Source organism: Diadema setosum, chromosome 19 (genome assembly GCF_964275005.1).
Source record: "Diadema setosum chromosome 19, eeDiaSeto1, whole genome shotgun sequence".
Taxonomy (NCBI): Eukaryota; Metazoa; Echinodermata; class Echinoidea; order Diadematoida; family Diadematidae; genus Diadema; species Diadema setosum.
The window spans coordinates 14,773,843-14,798,843 of NC_092703.1; the positions used below are offsets into that span (position 1 = coordinate 14,773,843).

General features: G+C 40.4%; 1 protein-coding gene across 1 annotated transcript in view; it reads left to right on the forward strand.

Annotated features, from left to right (window-relative positions):
* Positions 1-6,994: 6,994 nt before the first annotated feature.
* The window catches only part of LOC140242290 (protein SFI1 homolog), a 37,899-nt gene continuing 19,892 nt past the window's right edge, over positions 6,995-25,001 (forward strand). Inside the window, exons 1-17 of the mRNA XM_072322033.1 lie at positions 6,995-7,617; positions 8,196-8,267; positions 9,016-9,126; positions 9,933-10,027; positions 10,900-11,120; positions 11,577-11,736; positions 12,607-12,768; positions 13,301-13,371; positions 15,323-15,415; positions 17,643-17,740; positions 18,302-18,368; positions 18,816-18,946; positions 20,727-20,808; positions 22,349-22,441; positions 23,304-23,389; positions 23,612-23,687; positions 24,224-24,319. Coding sequence (XP_072178134.1) covers positions 7,034-7,617; positions 8,196-8,267; positions 9,016-9,126; positions 9,933-10,027; positions 10,900-11,120; positions 11,577-11,736; positions 12,607-12,768; positions 13,301-13,371; positions 15,323-15,415; positions 17,643-17,740; positions 18,302-18,368; positions 18,816-18,946; positions 20,727-20,808; positions 22,349-22,441; positions 23,304-23,389; positions 23,612-23,687; positions 24,224-24,319 — 2,298 coding nt within the window. The 5' untranslated portion in view covers positions 6,995-7,033. The remainder of the gene's footprint in view (positions 7,618-8,195; positions 8,268-9,015; positions 9,127-9,932; positions 10,028-10,899; positions 11,121-11,576; positions 11,737-12,606; positions 12,769-13,300; positions 13,372-15,322; positions 15,416-17,642; positions 17,741-18,301; positions 18,369-18,815; positions 18,947-20,726; positions 20,809-22,348; positions 22,442-23,303; positions 23,390-23,611; positions 23,688-24,223; positions 24,320-25,001) is intronic.

Sequence of the window (25,001 nt, forward strand, 5' to 3'; positions counted from 1 at the left end):
TTGCTTCTTTTGACCATAACTTTAAAAATGTACCTTTCTATGTAGTGACCAATATATAATTTAAAAGGTATTATTTTGTACTTTATGGCAGAGATTGTACTTCAAAATCTTCAAAAATGGACTTATCGGTTTTTGCACACAAACTCTTCATATATTTCTTGACCGAAAGATCGGTCTGTATCTGGTCGTCGGGGATATGTTCCGCGGAGACTATACGTCTGGTTTCACGGAATCCCCTCCTATGTCTACGGAGGAGATCCGTAAATGTCAACAAAAATACCGATAAAGAATTCCCCCGAACAGACGGATTTTCCTGTCTAATTTATTATTTCATGACAAATCAGGTGGAGGAGACCGTTGTCAATAAGCAAATCGCTTGACTTGGACTACGACCTCTGGAGTATTACGGCTTGAAACAATTCTACTTTTTCGTTTTTTAACCGAAGGAACACAACACATGAAGAGTTTGTTTGCAAAAACCGATAAGTCCATATTTGTCAAATGGAGATATTTGCCATTAAAGGTCAAGAAAAATAAAGAGAATAATAAGAATTTTTTTCCTTCTTTTGACCATAACTTCAAAAATGTACCTTAGTGACCAATATGTCATTTAGAAGGTATTATTTTGTACTTTATGACAGATACCGTACTTAAAAATCTTCAAAAATGGACTTATCGGTTTTTGCAAACAAACTCTTCACACACACATTATAGAATAAATAACGTAAAACTTTCAAGTATTTTAAATGTCATTTGACCAAATGTGAATCAGATATTCTCACATTATACTGGCCAATGGAGTCTATTAAAGTTGTGTTTATCACTCCGATCAAATTATCAATCACGGAATTCATTATTACATAATGAATTGCACCATCTTATTTATATAATCCTTGCTCAGCTGCTTGCAGCCACCAGCTATCTGAAGCACTTCCTCAATTCCCTCTTCCGTTTCTCTTGTTCAGCGGGTAGACATTTTCTTTCTTTCTTTCTTTCTTTCCATGGCATTCTCTCCATTTATTCTGTCAAGTTGTGTCATGTTGTGTTTCTACTGTATTCTGTCCTGACGTCTTAAATCATTTTTGTGCTACAACATGCAAGTATTTGCAAATACGTATTTCATAAGATTTTTTTTTTTTTTTTTAATGTAGTGGTTCACACACAAGCATGCTTAACTGAAGCATTTGCATTTTTGTCGGTGTATCGGGTATGCATATCTGTATCATTTACTTTGCACATTCGAAAGTATAATTATGCTTATAAGTTATGATATAATTCCTGATTTATTCTGTGTTATATTTTGTTGAAAAAAAAAAAGGAATGAAAATAAGTGAATTGAATTGAATCGAATTGAATACCGAAGAGGTTAAATATAGATTTGAATTACATCACCTCTCTAGGATAGGATGACGCACATGAGTATACTTCGACCTCACAAAATGTTCATAACTATCATGGTTTTTGTTTTTTTTTTGTTTTTTAATGAAACCTCATAATTCTTTCTTACTAACACACTGTACAAAGAATAGAGGATACAGAATTGTATTCATGTGAAATTACCACTTTCCAGCCAATTCTAAAATTTTACGAACAACGTCAAAATCCAGTAAAAAAAGAAAAACAAAGCTTTAAATCCACGAAAAATTCTCAAAAATTCGGAAAACTTTCACAGCATTAATCATAGACGGGAGGTGGAGTTCCTCTGCACAAGGTTCTCTAGCTGCTGGCCCACTGAGTGGACATTTTAGCTACCAAGAGATGGCAGCATTTCACAATATGAGGAGCAGCATGCATATCCGCGCATGGAGAGTATGCACGTATGCGTATTGCACGCACGCACGGGATATATTATACTAGTATGCATCACTATGCAATATAGAATTTTGTTGTCTTGTCTGTCTGCTCTCTTTTTTGACGTTCATCAGCGCGCGGTATTTCAAACAGACAGACCAATTTACACAGGCCGGAACCTGTAGTGAGTAAGTATAGTGTTAATGTAGAAACAGTTAGATTTAGTATGAATAACTTTGCTTCCAATGAGGGGACATAATACTACGAAGGCGGGCGAAGCCCGAAATTAGTTTCAGTAGATCTAAGTCAACAGAAGCTTACCCACCCAGCAAGGCCAGCGAGCTGATAGTGATAGCGCTCGACTTGCCAGCCAGCCATTCGACCCCCAGGGCCCAGGCGCTGGAGGCCGAGCTAGCAGTGGTGGCAGTGCGGCAGTGGTCATCACATCACATCATGATCTTCTTCTTCTTTTGTTGATTTCCTCCAGTCCTGGAGAACTGCGTTAGATTCGCAGAAATTTAGTAATACATTGGTTGTAATGTACTTGATGTGGTCATAGCCATAGGTCAAGCCGGAGACAACAGACAAGGATCAACACAATAAGTAATGGTAATACAGTAGATTATCTATTCATCGCATAATCGGGCATCTGATAATCGGGAACCTAGCCCCGGAGACCCGCCGTTCTGCGACTGTACGTTGTACGTTGGGGCTGCTGGTCGCAGTTATCGGGAACCTTGCTTAAATGACATACGCTTCCCAGAAACATTTCCAATGCACGTTATTTTCACTGGATAATCGGGCGGGGACCTCTGATAAACGGGACAATTTTTCTTCAAGCGATCTTTGATTTTGTTGATATTTTGCACAAAAAAATCTACCAAAATACCACAACAATATTTCAAAGATTCCCTGTCAGTTGTCGTTTACATCGAACTTACAAAGCAAGCTTCGGACTGGTGTGTTTTGACCTCCGTCCATCCAGTACATGTACATTTCAGCTCGCTGCCCGCCTTCGCATTTCTGTACATGTGTGTATATATGGCGAGCTAGATCGCTACATATTGACAACACATGTGCAGTGCAGTGATCGCGGCAAGTGAACAGTCAAGCCGTGATGATTGAATGATTGAATGACTTTTCATTGACGTTCCCACATCAGTTCTGGGTAATCATTTCCCATGGTTGTGGATATGTATTTATACGGAACGCCCTACGTGTCCAAGAATTCTACGAATGTTTAAGAAAGTGCTAGCTTTTAATCCACATATTTTGTGTTCGAAGAGAGGTGACAGAAGAAGAACCCGATTGTGATTACTCTACATCATTGCGAGAATGCAGGGACAGCTATAGAGAGGGTCGCGCCGAGGGGTAGCGTGGTTGTGTATTCATGTACAAGTGTACATGTACAGTACGTCAGTATGCATGTGTGTGTGTGTGTGCACTACATGTACATGTCGTATGCCGTTAGTGTATGGTGAGTGCTCATCGCGAAATCGGGCACCCCGCTTAAAGGGGCCATGTTTGCTACTCCCAACATGTCCCGATTATGCGATGAATACTGTACTAGCATTAGTAGCAAAGAGCAGGAGAGATGAGGAGGACAAGATGAGGGCAACAAATCAAGCACAGGTATGAAAAGGTTATGATGTCATAGATGAGCGGATCACATGCATATCAGCTAGGAAACGAAGGGAGTTGATGTGGAGAATTGCAGATTCTTCCTGGGAAATATTGGGGTCACTTGTTCCGGTGAGTATTAGGCTGGCAGTGAGTGTGGCTTGCTTATCTTGGGCATGGGGCGTCCGGGAGAGCAATTTCCGTAATCCTTCTGGTAGGTGTGAGATATAACATGTTATATCTTCCTCTCCTTGGCGTACAGCTCGCACTCCCCAAGGAGATGTGTGATAGTCTCCTCTTTGGGCATTTGACAGGGGCACCTAGTATTCTGTAGCTTCCCAACCACAGTTAGACGGGTGTTAGTGGGATAGACTCCACACAGCAGCTGACATTTAACTGGTACTGCCTGTCGAAGTGAATGCGAGTCGAGTCTGGCGGGGAGGAGGGTAGATACCCGAGAGGGGTCCAAGGAACTGAGGAGGTGAAGTGTGGACTTGGTGGCCGTTGCCTCTTTAGATTTATCTTCTCTTTGACTCAGGACTGCTGCACTGGTGATCCTCTTCCACTGCTGAAAAGTGGTGGGCATGTTCAAGATATCTTCTAAGGGTGGAAGATTGTACTGTTGAAGAAGGGTCTTGAAGGCTTTGGTTGTTTTGGAGCCTGGGTGATGGCACAGCATGTGCTTGAACAGACGGTACTCGACCCTGTTGGGTGTTAGTGTGATCATCTTCCCGAGCAGCCTGAGCCGGAGTATGGCAATCTTGTCAGAAACATTGGGAAGCCTGGTCAATATGTGCACAGATTCGTTGGCTGTGGAACGAGGAAGTCCCAGCAAGGTTTTGAATAAGGTCTCCTGGGCCTTGTCTAGGCGATTCATAGCTGCCTTTGTGAGGTATGTTATCTCAGATCCGTAGGTCATACGTGGTAGGCAGAAGCGTTCCCACAGGGATGCTATAACAGTTGGTGTGAGTCCCATGCGGAAGGTGCCCAGTCCTGTGAGTGCATACAGAGTCTTGTTGGCCGTGGAGATCATCTTAGGACTTGGGTCATGGTTACATGGTTACATCATGGTTACATCACATCTGATAATGATAAGGAAGACAAGTAACGTTAGAGGGCTGGTCCTGTAATGTTAGTATTCCGGTCTCAACATTAAAATAGAATTAACTTTGACCTCGTTGCTTTACGTGCATTGAGGATTGAATTTCTCCCCCCTCCAATGTCTATCCAATAAATTTGTGAAATTATCAAATTTAACATTAACGTTAGAGAATTTGAGTCCTCTTACGAACGTTAGTTCTAACGTTAACGCGTTAACGTTATCTAACGTTATGAGGAAAGTTTCGATGGGACGATAGGAGGCAATCTCTTCGAGTTGGCAACTGCTCTCTGACTGAAAAACATACTTCACAAGTTAACCTTTTTCTTCTTCTTCTAAGGTTATTCTTCCTCCGGTACTCGCGGAGATAACCAGTGGTTATCCGCATCAACTTAAGCTAGGCCGCAAATCGCCATTGACGCCCCCACACTCCTAAGTTTCAAAAGACAACTAACGCAACTGGGTTTTTAAATGGGTCCTATGGGACCCCCTTAACCCCACCATACCACATTATCTGCAGAAATGTACTACCATGACTGACCGTATTTTACAGCGAGGTGTGGCCTTCTCTTTTCAAGGTAAATTCAAGGAATTGTAAGAATGTATTGGAGGCAGTGAGTGGGTCGTAGTGATGGTAGAAAGAGAGGTAGGCATTTTGATTGCAAAGGGAACAAAATGCTAGTAGTAGTGGCAATCATGGAAATGTGAATCGTCACTGAGGTGATAAGACCTTGTAAGTTGTATCTGCAATTTTGGTGAAAATGATTTTTTTGGATTAATGGTCAAATAATGGGTTAAGTGATGTCCTGTCCAAATCCCAACTGTCTTACTCCAAAAATGAAGCCACCACGGCATGTCAAAGGAAAGGCTATCCCATTCGCCACAGTGCTTTGGCTGCCATGATTTTTGGCTCTCCTGAACATATGACATTTTGTAGATACGAGGTCTTATCGCCCCAGCGACGAAATGTCACTTGCAGTGAATGCCTGGGTAACCTTAACTATACACAGCCCTGTCGCTGTACACAAGTGTAGACTAGTGCACGGCGTCTGGTCAGGCTAGGGTAACCTGGTCTGGAGGGTAGTGCAATGATATGCTGAATGAAAGCAGCTCTACGCTACGGGCATCTGCGACCAGCTAATAACTGTGTTCAAGTTATCAAGGAGCGCCCCGGGGTTACTCTATGGGTTTGAAGGGCTGGACAAGAGGCAACAAAGTGGGCCGTGTTCTCTTCCTCGATGCCGCAGAGTCTACAGATGAAGGTGGAAGACTTGCCTATGGTCATCAGGCGGTACTGTGTTGGGTAGCGTGCCAGTTGCAAGCTGGGAGTGGAGTCTTGAGGCATTACAGAGGTGTGGAGGCAGGACAGCTAGAAACAGTCTAGTAGGGGTTGGAAGGCTGCTACCTTGCTTCCATAGTCTATAGAGCAAGGGTGTGCCTATTTTCTATGCCATCACGAATCTCAGCATTGTGGTGGTCGTGGATAGCCCGAGGACGCAGCCTTTTCCAGTTTGGGTAGTCGAAGCTAGAGCTTGAGGTGCCAGAGAGGAGCGGGGGTAAATTGAATGTGGCAAGAAGCTGCTTCCAGTAGGGGATAGAGGGGGTGCTGTTTGCCAGAGCGGGAAGGAGGATCCTGTGTTCAAATCTGTATGAGGGCAGTGTGAATATAGTTGTCGTAACTGTGAGTGTTTGGTGAAGAGTTTGAATTTATGACTTAGGAACACTTTATGACTTGATTTAAATGACATCTGATAGGAATGTGATTGGGTGGCTCTTGTCAACTGGGTAACCTGTTTGATATGAATGGAATAGAATAGGGCCTACCGGTAGTCCTGTGCCGAAAGATGAGCGAGATTATCACGTATTTTGTACATCAATAAACTCATGGTTAACCTGCCATTTTCTCTGTGCTGCTGCAGACAGCAGAGTGGACCAATCAAGTGCTAGTTCTTGCAGTATTTTAGTGACACTTGAGGTATTATGCATGGTTGTTTGCTAGTGGTACAGTACAACAATGGCAAATATGCACTATCACACTAGATTCTATCGTATCATGCAATGCATGCAGGACATCACAATCAGTACAGGTATATTAGGTGAATTTCTAATGTTTTTCAGCCGCCAAAAACAGTAGATATAAAAAAGTCAAAAAGTCAACTGAAAATTGATGTGAATGGTGAAATGATACACACTTTTTTGTTGTTTTCATTGGCATTTTGAAAAATAGTAATTTGCCCAAAAATTGATGCAGTGCCAAAATCAGATGCACGCGAGGACGAGAAACTACATTCTTTTTTTTTTCTTGGCCTCATAATTAGTCTACTGATCATGTGTATCTTGATTTCATTGCTCAGTGCATTCTAATCATTTCAACTATTTCTACCTCAGCTATTCTCCTGTTACACTCCAGTGTACACCTCTCAGTGTCATCATACATTGATTTTTATCATTATAATTGTATGTAAATTTTCTCTTTAGACTTTGGGCATGGCCAGTTGTATATATAGCACAGTGTAGCTGGAGATGGCTGAGAAAGTTCCACGCAGGGGGATTCTTCCTAGCCCGTCCCTGGTAGAAACCCACCGGAAGGCTGACCGCTACGCCCTGAGTGACCTCCACCGGCAGACCAATGCCGCGGCTAAGCAGGCCATCCTCCAGGAGCTGCACGTCTCCATGCAGCTCCGAGCAGAGAAGATGCGTCTCCACCAGAGGGCAGGCTCCGGCTACGCTCCTGGCGCCAGTGAGGAGGGTGGTGGAGCTAGAGGTGCGGACGCTTTCATCGGGATCACCCCGACTCGAGGAGGTAGATCTGACGGCAGCCAGCCAGGCAAGAGAGTCACATTCTACGGAGAAAGTCGCCAGGATGATATGGCTGCTCAGGCTCCAGGAAAGGGCCAGTCGCGGATCCCTGTTCCAGTTCGGAGCAGACCCGTGCCTGGTCCTCGTGGGACGTCAAGTCGAAAGGAACCACTCAACACCCTTGATAGGCATCAGCACAGAACCAGACGGGTCCAGCGTAATGCAGGCAGTGCAGTCTTACAGGCAGACAGTGAAATGTTCCGGTACACCTGGGATTCAAGGGGAAGGCTCAATGAACTGAGAATAAGGTATTATGTTCCCAATCATCCTAATATATCTCTTTCATCTTGAGAAACTTGCTATCTATAATTTCATTAATATCAAGGCCTCATCTTGTTACAGTTAAGTTTACTGTGTTTATTTGTGTTTGCACATTTTTTTTTTTTTTAAACTGTGTTATTTTGTGTAATTTCTTATGATATGATTGAAATCGTATAATGCTTTACTTTTGTTATTTCTGTAATATCTTATGATATGATTGAAATCACATAAGGTATTGAAGTAGGGCCAAGGTTTTGTAAATCACAGATTTCCACATATTATTTTGTAGCATGTATGATGAATAAGCTTGTCATATCATTTCAGCAAAGTCTGTTGCAACAGAAAGTATTTCAATCATAAAACTGGAGAAATGTACAGTAGATTGCTACATGTGAAACAACAGAAGCTGAATGTAAGAGTTGTGAACTACTTGATCTCTGTAAAGACTGTCTCATTAATGCTGGGAAATATTACAATTCATTGGCTATTACAGACATTGCAGATAAAGCTACCAAAACTTCAGTTTCATGTTGTAATGTGGCTCATTGTCAATTTCCATTGACAGATTCCTTGCAAGGAAATACTTCTGCATATGGCGTGAGAATACTTTCACTGGTGTCAGACCATCAGCAGTCAGGTGCGTTGAACAAGTTCAAAGTCTAGAAATCCTACCCTACCATGCTATACAGCTGTACTGTAAAACGAAGAATGTTCACATGCATTTTAACTTCACGAATTTCACGAGCGCCAAGATTCGCGAAATTAGAATGCACGCGAAAGTTCTTGTCTACACTATATGCATTAAATGCCAGTGGCAGTTCGCGAAAATTTCATGCCGCAAAAAAGTCTGTCGGTTCCAATTCGCAAAAAATTAATGCCGCGAATATATCATGTTTTACAGTATGTGTGAGAAGAATGCTTATCATTCATGTATTTATGTGGCCTGTTTGCTCCTCAAACAGTGCAAACCAGATATATGAAACATCTCAGGCCCCTACACTGTCCAGTCGCAAATGTATGTTAGTTGAAGTTTTCTGACAAAGGAAATGCTGAACATTAGGAAGGAACAAAAACAAAACAAACCAAAACAAAACAAAACACAGAAATAACAATAGTTTATAGAGCAATTTGTAATGAGATTTGAAAAGTAGGCCAAGTAGGTGTTGTCAGGTCAATTTCTTGCTACTAAAGATCTACAAAGCCTGAATATCAAATAAGACTCTACCTTGATATCAAATAAGACTCCCCCCTCCCCCCCCCCCCCCCCCCCGAGAGACAGCAATAACAACAAAATAAAAAAAAGAACCACTTGCAAAATTAATCAGCTATACATTGGAGCATCCTTTGTCTTTTTCATCAGTTTAAGTCTGTTTGTGATTTCACAGGGCACTCTACCGTCACCGCCTCCTGCGCAAAACTTTTGACGAGTGGCGAGAGTTTTGGTGGACGCAACGCCGGGAGTGGACTCTCCTCATTCGGGCGGAGTATCATCACAGGTACCAGGAAACGGAGAGAGTTTGAATAATCTGCATGTGTCATCAGTAGTCGAGAAATTTGTGACCCAGGCCAGCTTGTTGTATACATACAGTCTGGTGTTCATTGTTCAGTTCACTTTCACACATTTCATCAGTTTAATAGCCATTGAACACCTGTGAATATGGTTTTTTATCAAAGCTGTTGGTGTATAATGTAGTTACATTTAGAAGGTCTTATTTCAGGGAGAATTTTGCCCAGTTTGTATGTGGATACCCAGTCTTTGATGTTGGCTGTTAAAATTTGGATCACAATAATTTAAGCTTGCAGATGACTAGAAGCTCTCTGCAAAATTCCTGAAGGGATATACCATCTTTTGATGTGAAGGAGCAAATGAATTAGGCCACCCATTAATTCCCCTGTTACTGGGTCATTAACATTTTTTCTGTCACATGAAATGGTCTTCTGATACTAAACTTCATCCTTATGGTAAACATGTGCCTGCATTTTGTACATGATGTATGCACACAAGGATTTTAAACTTTTGTTTTGTCATTGTATATAGGTCTTGTTTCATTCTTTTATAAAGGGAGATGGAGAGAGTAGTTTTTAGACTGATGTGAGTATACCGCTTAGCTTCTTGAGGCCTAGAAAATTACCATTATTATATGTTTTTCTATTTCCACATCAATTTGCATTTCATTGCATCAAATTTTGATGTTTCATTTATCGGACTTTGTAGCACACATTTCTTGTTATTATAGTGTTTTTTTCTGGTGTTTCTACTATTATTGTATATATTTTTCCACATGATATTATGATGGTTTAGATACAAGGTCTACCAGAGGGTGTGGCTGGCTTGGAAGAGCTTTGTGGTGAGGGAGAGAGTGAAGGCCAGTAAGAAGAACATTGCAATGATGCACGGTAAACACTTTACAGCCCTTAAACTGAGGGACTTGGCCCTGAATCCAAGCCAGCAATGCAGCTTTCATGCAGAGACTGCTAGAGATAGAAAGAAAAAAAAAATTGCACACTTTAACACTTTCTTTTTAATAGCAATTTCTCAAACATCTGAAAAGACTCAATAATGTTGAATTTTGTGGGTAGACAGATATTCAAGTAATTAACAATGATTGAAAAATACTGCCTCCCTGTTAAACTCCTATGCTGTATGTCATCTTCGAGGTTTTACACTCACAGAATTGTCTTACAAGTCCCTTCTTGTGAAATACTGGTACTAGTGTTATGCGTGTGAAGTGTATGACGTATACAGTATTGAGCATGATCAATGATTATGGATAGTTTTTTTTTTTATTGTTTTCAAGGCATAGTTTACCCTTTGCAGATGAAGCGAAAACCCAGCATTAGTGTTTTAAAATAGTTCTAAAATGTGAGTTAAGGACAGAAACAACCCCCATAAAAATTTGAATCGGTAAAATTGATGTTAAGTATTGTTAAATATACAAAATGTGAACGATAGTTATGATAAAAATGTTTCCAGACTAAATTGTCTACAGTTACCGTATATTGAAGAAAATACAGATATCTCCTTATATTTTAGCCTTCATCACAAAAATTTCATATGATAGGATGTTTTGTGGTACAAGGGACACACACATGCATTAAGTGTCATATCTTGATTTTTTAAAACTTTTTAATATTTTTTTAGTCACTCTTCCCAAAGGTAAACAAGACCTTTAACAGTTTGGCGAAGGTTCATGTGGCACACAGAAGTTGATGTAGGTTATCATGAATTTTAGTGCAATGCCGTAACCCATAATTTACTTCATCTCCAGCGTCCCGAGTTGTTGCCAGTAGGACCATGGAAGCATGGAAGGCCTACATCAGACAAAGACGGGCCAAGGTTGTGGTCCTCAGGAGGGCCCAGGACTTTTGGGAGGGGAAGGCCCTGGAGAGACACTGGTCTATTTGGAAGGCAGCCCTGAGAATTCGCCATGCCAGGCAGGATACAGATGCCTTTGCCATGCAGTACTGGGCTGACAACCTTACTCAAAAGGTAATTTCTCATATTTAATTGGTATTACACATTTTAAGAATGTGTTTCTCACTGCTATTAAAGTCACTTTTGTAAATGAAATTTTGTATATCACATGTGTGTACTGTATGTTATAATCGTCATTTGATAGAAAGCATTACCATGACATTACATTCATTCTTCTTCCACCTATGTCAAAGTGGTTGTGTATAACTGTGAGCAGGTTTTTTTAAAACTTGCTAATGAATGCAGAGATGTGTTTGATTTGTTTTATTTTAAACAAAGTAACGATGAATATCAGAACAATATTGTTGATTATGCATGGAATCCGTAATCATTCTTACATCATTTCTTTATCAAATATTTTAAGAAGGCAGTTTAGTAAAAGATGATTAGTATATTTCAGTGCTCAGATCTACAAACTCCAAGGTTTCCTGTGTGCCCTTCCCTCCTTCTCCCCCTCTTCCCACTGTCTAGGCATGGGAGACTTGGAGGCAGAGATACCAGGAGCAGCAGGAGATGCGGCGAAAGGAGGCCGACGCCCATCAACACTACGAGAGAAGTCTTCTGGCCCGCTGTCTCCTCCGGGGCCTGGTTCCCTACATCCTCCACAGGAGAGAAAGAAGACGGAGAACAGGTAGGCCGTGGAATCTGAGTAGCACATAAACTATATTTGGTATGCATACTTAAAAAAAAAAAAATGGGGGGGGGAGGGGGGAAAGAGTGACCTTAATAAATTATTGGCATTGTATTGTAGCTCTTGTTCGCTATTACATTTTGAGTTGCTTGTACTCAATCTATCTGAGGATCTGAGGATATATCGGAAGGAGTTACATATCAGTGACAGGGATCTAAAAGCGAGGAAGGCAAGAGGGTTGATTTTGTTAATTACAGTGAGGAATTGGGGAGGAGATAAAAAGGGGGGGGGGGAAGGGATGGGGATGGTGGAGACATTAGGAAAATTTACAACAGACAAAAGATGGTGCTAAATAAGAGGACCATGATTGTTCAGGTGTGTCTTTAAAACAGGATTATTTAAACAAGATCTCTGGTCAGATCTCTTTTTGAATCAGAGTGTGTGGTGGAGCAGATGATGTGAAGTCTGGAGGGGCTCTTAGCTGTAGCTTGCACCTTGATGTATTGTGATATGAACATGAGCATGAAAAGGACAGATATTTGTTAAGTCTGATGAGTTCTTCTACCTGTACTCTGACAATCAGGTAAAAAGTCTTGACAATATTCTGTAAAAGAGTGTGAACGTATTTATTGAATTTATGCACATTTTCAGAGTGACTTGTCTGCATGCAGGAAATATATAAGAGTGTGAAACTTTGCCCCCAAACTCTGTGTCACACTTGAAAGATAAGTAATACTTCATGTGAATGTTTAGTACCACATACAGTAGTTATGATGTGCATTTATGCTACGAGGTTAAACTTTTGATCATAGATTATGAGTTTTCCAGTTAATCTGTATCCGTTAACTCATGCGCCTCATGTCTGAGCAGCTGAAGCATTTCAGCTCTACGAGGACAGACTCGTCCAGCAGTCGTGGCAGCACTGGAATCAGAGGTGGTTCACCCGGCGCTCCTTGGCACTGCGCCAGGAACAGGTGGACAGACTCGGGAATCGCGCCCGGCTGCGACGAGTCGTCGTACACTGGAGATTCTGTATCCTTGGTTTAATCATTGAGAGTCTGCAGTGCTTGAAATCTTCACAATGAAAATGCTTGATGGCGTGAGTATGGATGGCTTTTACCTGGGCTTACTGTGATTATGTGAGTGTGCTCTGTTTGTGCAGATGTCATGGTATGCAACTTTGTTGAGTTTGGACGCCTGTGTACATGCGTAATTTAGCTGCGGTATCTGAATGTTTTGCCTGGTGCAGTTAAACTACATTTCATGTGCATTTTACCAATCAACCAAGTCTGCTGCCAGTAGTAACGACTTGTACTGAATGTTGCAATGTTAGTTAAGGTGATTTCTGTTTAGATTCCACTTAAAAGAGATACACTATCAGGGGAATGTAGCAGAAAGGGTTATTTAAAGAGAAAAGAAAAAAAATGTAATACAGCGTAATGACACATACTTGGAGTAATAGCAGAAATAGCTTGATGTGTGCATTCCAGTGACATAAAAATTTGACAAAAGCCGACATGATCTTGACCAGAAGTTGACTATTTCCTTAATGCCATGTGTGTAGACATTTATCTCTTGCATGTAGAAAGGATGGAGGAGGAGAGGGCAACACAGCACCACAATACACAGCTCTTGGTGAGTTTTCCCTTCCACTTACCTCACTTGCCAAGGTCTTTTCCATTTCAGAGTGAGTGTGGCTTACTAAACTTTTTTTTTTTAAATTGTATGTTTCATTGAATCGTATCATAAACATGATAAAATTATAGACAAATGATTTGCAATGATTGGAGAAACAAACGTCCTCTCTCTATATCATTCCTAGATAAGGACAAATGTGTATCCCTTATGTCCAATTATTATGCTCTCTGCTTGTATGAGATAAAAAGCCGCTACCAGAGAGATAATATCCTTAACCCGTTGAAGATCAGTCCCGAGTATTCTCGGGCTAGGGTAAAAGGGATATGCATGATACAGGAAAATCAGTTCGTTTTCAACGGGTTAAAGGGTGTGTACAATTCTGGTCGAGGTGAGGATTTAGCTTTTAACGTTTTGTGAGATATTCAGAAACCACTCTATGAGATGTCAAAGAGCATGCAATTCTAAGGGGTATCAAAAGTTTATTTGATGAAAATCAGTTTTGAAATGGCTGAGATATCCCAAAACAAGGTGAAACAAAGAGATGCTAATAAAAGGCGTGGCCTGTCGCCTTTTATTATTATCACTTTTTGGATATCTCAGCCAATTGAAAACCAATTTTCATCAAATAAACATTGAATCCTTCTTAAAATTACATTCTCTTTCATATTTCATAAGAAGTTTCTCATTATCTCACTTAGGAATGTTCAAAACATGAATCGCCACCTCAATCAGTACTGTACAGTCCCTTTAAGAGTCCCCCGGCACCCTGTGAGTGGAGATGAAGTCGGGCATCAGAGCATGGATGACTTAAAATACAATGTAGAAGAGAGTTGAGACAGTAAACTTTTAGCTATGCATTGTGTCATTATATCAAGCAAAATGTCTGAAAGGGGCTTCATATGCCATTCTCGAATGCATGAAGGGTTGGAGTGCAGATGATGTTCTTCTTCTTTGTATGACACTATGTGCTTGGTTGATACCCTTTGCTGAATATTGCTAGTCACATGGGGCGAACCACGAGGGGTCGGCGTCATTCACCTGTTTCCTAGTGTGGGTACAATGGAATGGACCACCTTATACAGGGTTAGCACCCTGATCATTATAATGAAATGCTTGTGACGACAAAGGGAAAAAAAATCCAGGGGTCCGTTTAATGAAGTCGTCACATTAAAGTCTTCACATAATTACCTCAGAATGGCTGATGTCGCTCATACATATAGTAACTATAGACCGATTCTGTGATGCGCTATGTGTATTTTTTGGCATGGGCAGCGCCATTACTGCGGTGTCTCATCCGACCCCCCCCCCTCCCACTCCCCCACCCCTCTCCCTACATTAGCACGTGCACGGAATGAAAAACTGATACATGGTTATTTTAGCCAATGGGCGTCTCGTACTGAGTGCGCGAATGCTTGCTTAGTGCGCGAACCTTTGTTACAAGTGCGCGATAAACATGTTGCCCGGGGGGTGGGGGAGAGGAGGGGGGGTTGGCTGGGACACCGCAAAATGAGCTAATGGCTGCGCCCAGTGCCACAAATTGTCTGCTGCCCTCAATGAACCCGAATTGGTCTATAAGAGACTTTCAAATCTATGTCAGGAAGTCTCTCATAAGTGTGTCATACGAGCAAAAAATCTTATAAGACCTTCATGAAATGGACCCCTGTCCGAAAATTATGCCTATCTTTATATATTGTATTCTTTGGCTATATTAAACAAAATTCTGATATTCGTTATGAAAGAAGACTGCTGGCCCCAAAGACTTTGTTATAACGGGAGTCGCCAGTACAGACAACGTTGCCAGGCTGGACTCACTTGGAATCAAACCTGAGCCAATTGATTGCGAGGCAGACATGCTACTGACTGAGCCACATCACTGCCCATATACATATATAGTGTAGATGATGCTGTAACTGGTTATCTTTCTTGTGCTCATTTTTTTTCCCTCTAGAAACTGGGTCTTCTTGTTCTGCGCCTGGCAGTGGTACAGAGAAGGCTGAAAGACAGGAGAAATGTCCAGGCTGCAGAGTTCCATCAACAAATGGTGAGAGAAAATGATTCCAGGGGCAACAGAAGAGAAAATGATTCCAGGGGCAACAGAAGAGAAAATGATTCCAGGGGCAACAGAAGAGTGTGAAAGAAATCAGCATCTCATAATGCAGCTGTATATGATAAACTTCTTAGCTCATTGTGGCAATGTATTAAAATTTGTGAACATACAGTGTATGTTCCAGTTTGTTTTCCTTGCACTGGAATGCCTCAGCATGATGACTCTTTTTATCTTGTAATTTCAGTGTACCAAGCAAGTTTGTGCTGAAGTACCCTCCCTCACTGACAATTCTTCTCCTTTACAGCATGGCACATTCAAATGTTCAGCCAGCAGGTGCATCATTTGTAGCATACACATCCATGAGAGTGACTCTTTCACCAGCCACTCTACCGGCCTCTCTCACCACACAAAGGGAAACATCACTTGTACCACCACTAATGTCGTGTATCTCATCACTTGCAGAATTTGTAGAATCCAGTATGTTGGGGAAACCAAGACAACACTCAAAAGACGCTTCTACGGACATAGATCTACTGTCAACACAGCCAAGCTCGACACTCCAGTGGGCCACCATTTCAATCTACCCGATCATTCCATCACTGATATGACTCTACAGGGCATTGAATCTTTAGGCACTCGTCCAGACACAGTCAGAACCAGCAGAGAGAAGCTCTGGATGAGACGACTTCACACCATCCAACCCCATGGCCTCAACATCCAGGAGGGAAATGACTAACCACCTCTTATATCTCTAATATATACATATATATATATATATATATATATATCTATATAATTATTATTATTACCATTATTTTTCGCTTTTTCATTTTTCAATTTCATTTTGTTTTTTCTTTGTGCCTTTTTCCATTTGCAGACCCTTTTTTCCCTAATTGATTCCTTCCTCTAGTCCGAGTCTCTTTTATACAGCCTTTTCTACCTACACACACACACACACACACACACACACCTGGTTTTGTTTGTTTACACATACTTGTGCTTATCTTGCCTCGCCTGCTTTTTTTGTACTTACAATGTATACAGTTTTCTCTCCCCCAGTTTTTCATATGTGCTTTATTTTATTTCTTTTATCAATATTCTTTTCATTACTGTTATTTCATTGTCATTATTATTACTGTGTGTGTATATGTATACACTTTGATATGTTTGATTTCTTCCCCTTGTTGCCTCCTCCTGGTACACCTTTCAGGGCTCACTGTTTGCTCAGCCCCCCCCCCCCCCCTCCCTTCCTTTTGCTGTTGCTTTTTTCACTCTTTCCCTTTCTTTATCCCTCTGGTGTTCCCTATCTTCTTTGATGTTGCCTCCCTATTCATCCTTTTCCTTCATTGGTTGCCTCCTTGATCCTCATGATCATCACTGACCCCCCTCTGCCTTTTGTCTGTCCCCTCTCCTCTGCCTATTGTCTGTCCACCCTCCTGCTTTAATCCCCCTCCCTTTACCTGTTGGGCTCCCTGCCCATGACCTCCCACCCTCTCCTTTGTTTCTTTGTTCTGTGTACCCAGCTTGTCCCTGTCTGTTCTTGTTGTGTAAAGTCCTTATATGTGATTGCTTTCCCTGCATGTTTGTCATTTTGCCTCTGACGAAGATTCTGCTAGGATCGAAAGCTCAGGCCCCTTTTGACTCCATTTTACTCCATTGGCTCGCCCTTATTGGATAAGCAGTTTTCAGCTTTTTTTGCTCCAATATTATTAGAGATAAATGGATATATCTATTTTTTTGTTGAGTCAGTGTGCCTTGTTTTTAACAATTTGAACACATTGAAATGTACAGAAATCCTGTCCTAGAATTAGCTTTTATGCATGTTGTTAATATACAAAATGACAATGAGTTGCCCTCTTTCCTTCACGTATAATGGATTACCCTCAAGTTGCATTTTGGACAGTGGTTTAATGCAATGTTGCAATCTATACTTGCATCATTATTCCTAAAAATACAAGTAAATGTGTTGATTTGATACCATTTAATAGTACAGCGACCTCAGATATTTTCAAGCCAGTCATATCAAACTAGCATAACTGAGCAACATTTTAGATCTTGCCCACTATTAAATTGGTTCTCCCTTTTTAGAAAACTGTGTTCAAATCAGGTGACATTTCAAATCACATTATGATGAATATGTGGTGTGTACAGTACTCTAAAAATGTTCCTGACTCCAGAAATTGATTGTCTCTCACTCAACTTTTCAAATGTTGTGCCTCAGCTGGTAAAGCGGTGCTGGAATCAGTGGATCTCCCAGTGTGAACACAGGGAGGAGCTGAGACTTTTTGCAGTGACACGGAAAGCCAGGCTGATGTACAGGTCAGACACTGTGTGACAACTCCCCCCCCCCCCCCCCCCTTTCTATCACATATTGACCCTTGACCCCAAACAGGAGCATACCTGTCATGAGAAGAACAATGTTTATGTTGAAGACCACATATTTTTGTAAAAACTGTGAAAAATGTATACTACAGTGTAATTCTATGTGTTTCATTCCAATGAATATACATGTATCTTTGGCTAATAATCTAGATGTTTGCATTGGTGTAAAATGTTGCTGCCCTGGTAATTTCTTTGCTTATTGTAATTCTATGTATGTTTGTTTGTGTGTGTTTTTGATACTGTAGACTATGGCTCCGTAATTCAGATCTCAACTTGATTCCTGACTTCTTGTAAGCTTGCAGTTATATGCAAATGCAGCATGTTCAATGTATATTGTTACAGGCAAGGGATCGTGGCATGTCAGTGACTTTGTATGAAAGATGGGGCGCAACGAATGGCAAGATTGTAATTATGATGATTGGGTGAAATGAATAGCAAGATTGTAACTGTGATAATCTGTGTGTAATAAGTCCTATATGATGATGATTGTTCTTGCAGGAGACGTCTCCTGGGAGCCGTGGTAAGGCAGTGGTGTGGGTATGTGGCATGGCGCAGACATCGCAAGGCAAGTCAACACCATTTCTCTTTATGTGTCTCTCAATTCTACTTACTTCCCCATGAAAGCATTGTTATGTAATGAAAACCAGTGTGGAAGGGGGGAGGGGGAGGGAAAAGGTCTGAAGGGGAGGGAGGGGGTGTCCTTCCTCCCCTCAAAAAGGGCTTCAGCATTTGGTGCTGTAAATCGTGTAATCTTGTGCTTGCTAAGTAGAATATTTTGACTTATTCTGATGAAAGATCAAAGATTTTCCTTAGCTGTTGCTCTGTGATGGTTTGAAATTTATGTTTTGAGTAATTTTTGTTTTTGTTTTAGTAAGGTGTGAGAAAAAGCTTGTCAGATGAGGCATGAGAGCATGAGAAAGACCCCTGATTGTGAGTCGTGATAGGTCTGCATTTGATCCGGAGCTTAATACTCTTTTTGACTTTCATCTTATTAACCTTATGATGTCTACAGGAACAGTATGCCAGGGCAGACTTCCATTATACCAGGTGCTTGCTGCCAAAGTGTCTCCTCAAGCTGCGGAGGAACGTCGCGTTGGAGAGCAAGAAAAGGGACCTGCTGTACCAGGCCCACCAGTTTTACAGGTTTGTACTGTTGTCTCGTGCTGCAAACAGTATTTCTCTGCCTTTTTCTTCATTGTTACATTCATACATTGTAATCCTCTGTCATGAATGGTTAAATTGATTTAACAAAATGAGGAAATTTCCCCGAATGTATAATATGTAGATTTAGTGATTGCTTACAAATTAGAGAAACACTGAGTGAAAGTTTGAGAAAAAAAAAAGACGATTCATTCCAAAGTAATGAATTCTTGAAGTTTTCTTTGATCCCCCTCTCTCTAGATGGGGGTTACATACTAATATGTAGAATGCCACAATAGTTCAATGATATCAAAGTATAAATAAAATTCACACACATGCAAAAAAAAAAAAGATATATATATATATATATATATATATATATATATATATCGTCGCTGGGGTGACAAGACCTCGTATCTCAAAAATGTCCAAAATTTTTTTTTTTAGCTTAATGGTCAAATAATGGGTCAAGTGATGTCTTGGCCAAATCCTAACTGTCTTACTCCAAAAATGAAGCCACCATGACATGTCAAAGAGAAGGCTTTCCCATTCACTATAGTGCTTTGGCCGCCATGTTTTTTCGCTCTCCTGAACATTTGACAATTTTGAGATACGAGGTTTTGTCACCCCAGCGACGATATATATATATATATATATATATATTTCTAGGACATTGAAAGGGAAATTTACCTAGATCCTGTGGAAAGCACAGAGAATGGTGATTGCTTTAAACATACATGTATATCAATAACATGTTGAGGAAATGGGTGCCTGTCATAAAACTAAAAGTTGGTATGTCTTGTGACTAGGTTATATCAGTAACATGTTGAGGAAATGGGTGCCTGTCATAAAACTAAAAGTTGGTATGTCTTGTGACTAGGGTGTTGAGTATCAACGAGTCTGAAATGAATTCTTTTATACCTCATATATCCTCATATCTCCAGTTTCTCTTTCTCTGCTTCCATTACTCTCGCAGCCTTATCAACTTCCTCCAAGCACATAATGTCCCCATTGTCTTTGCCAATTCTCCTTTTCCTTCTCACTTCCGGATTGCAAAATTTCCCTTTGGAATACTATTAACATATTTGAAGTCATGGCCAAAAGCTGTTGTTAAAGTGTGCTGTTAAAAGAGTTTTCACCTTTCAGTTCCATGGGCATACTTACTTTCTGAGACATTCACACTGAGTTGACATAACTTAATGGGGGAGTTTCCCTAAATGTGCATGTGGCTTGAGTGAATGCAGCAATATTAGTTGAATACATCTGTGAAATTTGAGGAAAAGTGTGCAATATGTCAAAAGCTATGAATGTTTGAAGTCATGGTGCCACCATCACTGGATGCGAAAACTGTGACAGTTTGTGATGTCACTGCAAAACAATGATATAAAGAAAACATAAAGAGAATCCCACAAAATTTCATTTTTTTTTTTTTCAATGAAAAGGACACATTCCTTTGACTTGTTACTGACATATGTGAAGGGTAATATCATTCCCCAGCTTTCTGAAAGAGGTAAGTCAACTGCCCTTTCATTATGCTAGAAAAATGAAAATATTTTGAATTCTCTTCATATTTAAAGAAAAAAATTCTTATAGGTTTTATTTTGATGAAAAGTCTACCATTGGTGCAGCCGATCGATCTTTGTTCAGAAAAGCCAGCTTCAGTGTGGCATGTGATAACACTTTCAGGAGCCATTTCACCTGTCGTGGGTGGTGGCTGCCATAGATGGTACTCTGCTATGAACTCCCGTCAACGTGATTAGTGTCTCTCTTCTTTTCCCCACAGGGAGGGGCTCCTAGGGAGGTCGTTCTACCACTGGCATCAAGGCTTTCAGATCAGTCAGGATGGGCGCATGATGGCAAGAATGGTAACTTGCGTGTCCTGCTTGCATATCTCTTTTATACAGCACCTGGAAAGAATGTAGTTCTGCGATTTGTTGATTGCTTATACATGGCATGCAGTTAAAAGTACCATATGCAAGCTGTCGGTCGCTGTCAGCAGTGCAATTTTGTTTGAGCAAAAATGGATTACGCATGGCTGACGTCACCAATTTTCATTGACTCCCGTGCTAAACTTGTGATTGACTTCTTGTTTTAGTTCCATTGCACGGCTCTGATGTCACGATAAGCAAACCTTGCCGCGCAAACTCCACGATTACGAGCACGCATTCTGTCACTCATTTTACTGTAGACAACTTGGTTTTATGTACGGCTGACTGCTGCTCATTTGCCTTTCACAAAAAAAAAGAAGTTTTCATTTTTGTACTAAATTCAAGGATCTGTGTGGACTGCATCTGTTGACGTCCGAGGTGTATCAAAACGAATAGTGTATGGTCTTTACTCGTGCAGCAGAACAAGATTTCACACTCGGTGAAAGATGAGGCACACTATTCATCTTCACATTTGGCTCTGCCTCATTGAATAGAGCACCTCTATCTTTCACCTCTTGCAAAGTCTTGTACCATTGCTCTCCTGATCATTCACTATTTGTATACCGTTGACTCTTTCAGTATCCCTGCTGGCAGAATTATAGACATTATCTACATGCTAAATTGTTTTGTGTGTTGTTGAAAGTGTTCATCCGTGTAGAGACATAAGCGGATGTCAAAGGATGACCAAGTAGTCAATGGATGATTACAAAATGGTTTATAGTTGTAGTTTATTGTAAGATGTAAATGTGAGTCATGAATCTGTAAACTCTACACTTTCACTCTCATCAGTATTTAATGTATGTGCATTCCTGCCCTCAATGGTTTGTTTGAGAGTCTGAAATAATTGCTGATGTGCATGTTCCGCCTTTTCGCTTTCCATTATTTGGCTTGTCTTCCTTTGCTCCAGGTTTTGAAACTAATAGAGAGGCCGGTTCAGTGATACATTGATTAAATTGTTATATTCAAAGAAGTCTTTACAATTTTGTAATTTACTCTCAGCGACAGTTTAAGGACTGGTGTCCACTTCTGTGACCCAGATAAAGTAAATTCTGTAATTGCTTTACAGTTCTCTGTAGGCAGAAGATGTTTGCATATGTTGAGTCCTTTTCATGGGCTCGTGTAGTTTTGTGTCATGGAGTTAAAGCTAGATGGTTGGAATGAATTTGTTTGCGGTTGAAAACCTGACTCATAGTCTGAAATTTCTATAGTCACTTGTCAACTTCATTTGCTCCCTTGACAAAAAATAAGAATATTTGAACATCAAAATTTGGTACATTATAGTTATACTACTAAAAAAAAAAAAAAAAAAACACCCCAAAACAAACAGTGGTAGTTTCACCTCTCATTATTGCACTAATAAGTGGAATGATCTGAGTTTTGCTATTAAAGTTATGGAAGACTACAAGCAGATGAAATCTCCTGGATGTTGTTCCAGGAAGGGCTACGATGCATAACAAAGTGTTTGTCTCGTTGCTAGGCGATCCTGCATCACGAGGAAGTGTTATCCAGGAGGTTCTTCACTGCTTGGAGGAGGAAGCTGAGGGATAGGCTAAGAGACACAGACCAGCTGGTGAGATTCTCTTTGCATTACAACAAAATACCCTTTTAGTCATGTGAAATGATTTATGGTGTATCATAGTCATATTATGTCAAATTGTATTTCATTTGGCTTTACTTGCCTGTTCAGTTAACACTTTCCATTTTATTGCCAGTTAGAATTGCTCCGACAAATTTTAAATCTATAGGTACAATATGTAGAAAGTAAAGATCAGTCTTGAGATAAAATGCTTGATACCACATTTCTTTGGATGTCCATGTCAAGGAAAAGCATTGATGAGGATGTCTAATATCTTGAGACTTTTACCACGGCTGAAATATATGAACTCCTGCGGTTTTTTCACACTGAATGTTTGATTATGATAGAGACATCAAGAAGAAGCCAATATAAAGAAACCTCTGTAGAGTTAGTTTTGAATAAATTTTATATGAGGTACTGGTGTATGAAAAATGACTAAAAAAGCAGCTCTGTCACAGTATTAGCGGCAACATTGTACAAGTACTGAAGATATCCTGCACCGAGCTTCCTTTTTTATTCATATTGAAGCTACATACATGTTATATCGATCACTTATTTGAAGTATATGTAACAGTAAGAGAATTGCTCACCACTTGGCCTATTTCCAGAGATATCCTTGAATATGATTGCATTATCTAGCTACAGTATAGTTGAGTACTTCTCATATGGATAAAAAAAAAAGCCCAACAACCTACAAAGAACAGATGAACAGTCATAGAATTTGAAGCATTTCCTAAACACATACATGCATTTCTGTTACTGTATTCAGTGGCTATATCAGAGGGATTTCCCTATTATGTGTTCTTCTATTGATAAATATCTGTGAAGACTTGTGTTTTCCATCCATTCTATGCAGTGTCTTGCCATTGACCACCATCATACCTTACTCTGTAGAAGGGCTCTCCATCGATGGATGGAATTCAGCAGGGAATCAAAACAGAGGTAAAAAAGTGTCTGGACCACCTCTTTCATATAATTACTGGGAAGAATTGATATCATGAAGTCATTTGCTGTCTTTTTTGTGCACAAATTTGACTCAGTGGTTCTATCAAGGTATCAATGATTCGATCAGATTGTAATAATTTCTGTGGTACAGCTACGAAAAGTGAATATCTGACGTGTAACATTTACGGCATGTCTTTGTCTATGTTTTCTCATGTTTAGATGCGAGGTGGAGAAACTAGCTGCCAAGCATGCTTACCTTCAGACAGTCAAGAAATCATGGATAACGTGGAGCCAGGTATGTCAGTGTCACTAGAATCTCACTAATTCATTGTCTCACTGACTTCATAGATGTTTTTATTTGTGTGTGTGTGTGTGTGTGTTTGTTTGTTTTTTTCCAATTAGAAGTCGTATTAGATTTTTCTTGACAGATGACTTTTTGTGACAATTGACACTAACTTGTGAATATTCATGATACCAATATGGCATGGATTTGATACCTCCGTCACTGCGCAGATGCAAAGTAATAACAATATCAAATCTCATTATTAATTTAACAATTTTACTGAAGTACTCATGTGAGACAGTATTAAAGAAATACACCCGTTTGTTAATTTGAGGAAAGTTTCAATGGATATGAAGATTTGCCATGTAGTTAGTATTGTTGTCACAATAGATGTGAATTTGAAGTAAGAAGTACTCTTGAACCTTGAAGAAGTAATCCCTGTTGCAGCTTTTCACAGGAAGCTATACTTTTTTACTTGAACAAAAAAAAAAAAAAATGAATTGAGATGCAGTCTTATGTGAGGATATCGCAATGACATTTGTTTGCAGTACGTTGCGAGCAGGAGACGAAAAGCCTTGAAAAAGGCTACTGCTGATTTCTACTACCACCGACGAACAGTGAGGAGAACTCTGGAAGCATGGAAGGTAGTGATATCCTTTTCTTCCTTGTGCCCATTTATAAGGGAGGCGTGATGCTTCTGTGCGCTGATCATGACTACTATGATTCATGATGATTCACAGCTTCAGTTATCCGCAAGTAGTGTCAGGAAGTGCAAATGTGGGACTACAATCAGATCGCACAATGTGCTCATTTATTTTCACACACTCCTTGTTGACAACCAAGTGACAGAATTGCCCATCTCCCTCCTACAATATGGCATATCACATTTATACACAATGAAAGTTTAGCAAGAATGGCTCCCAGTTCAGTGTGACATAAATGAAAAATGCCAACTGAGCGAGAAGCAGGGTGTCTCTGTTTTAAAGTTGGCACTGTGTTTGCGGAATTGTATTCAGCAAATTGTGACATGACATCTGCTCCTGCGACAATTTGCTGCTGTCTATTTTCTCCAAGGACTTAGGGTTAGGGTTAGGGTTGTGATAGGGTCATAGGTGTGTAGTTTGATGTGAGGAAGAGGATTAGGGTTAGGTTTATGTTTGTGGGTAGAATTTATGATTGGCTTAGCGTGCAGATATTTGATGGGAGCAATTGTTGCAGGAGCAAATGTCATGGAACCTCGGCAAGTACACTGCATTAAACTGACCTAAGAGTTCCACATGCATGTACTTGTCGAGAAGTGTTGTCAATTTACTGATCGTGATCACA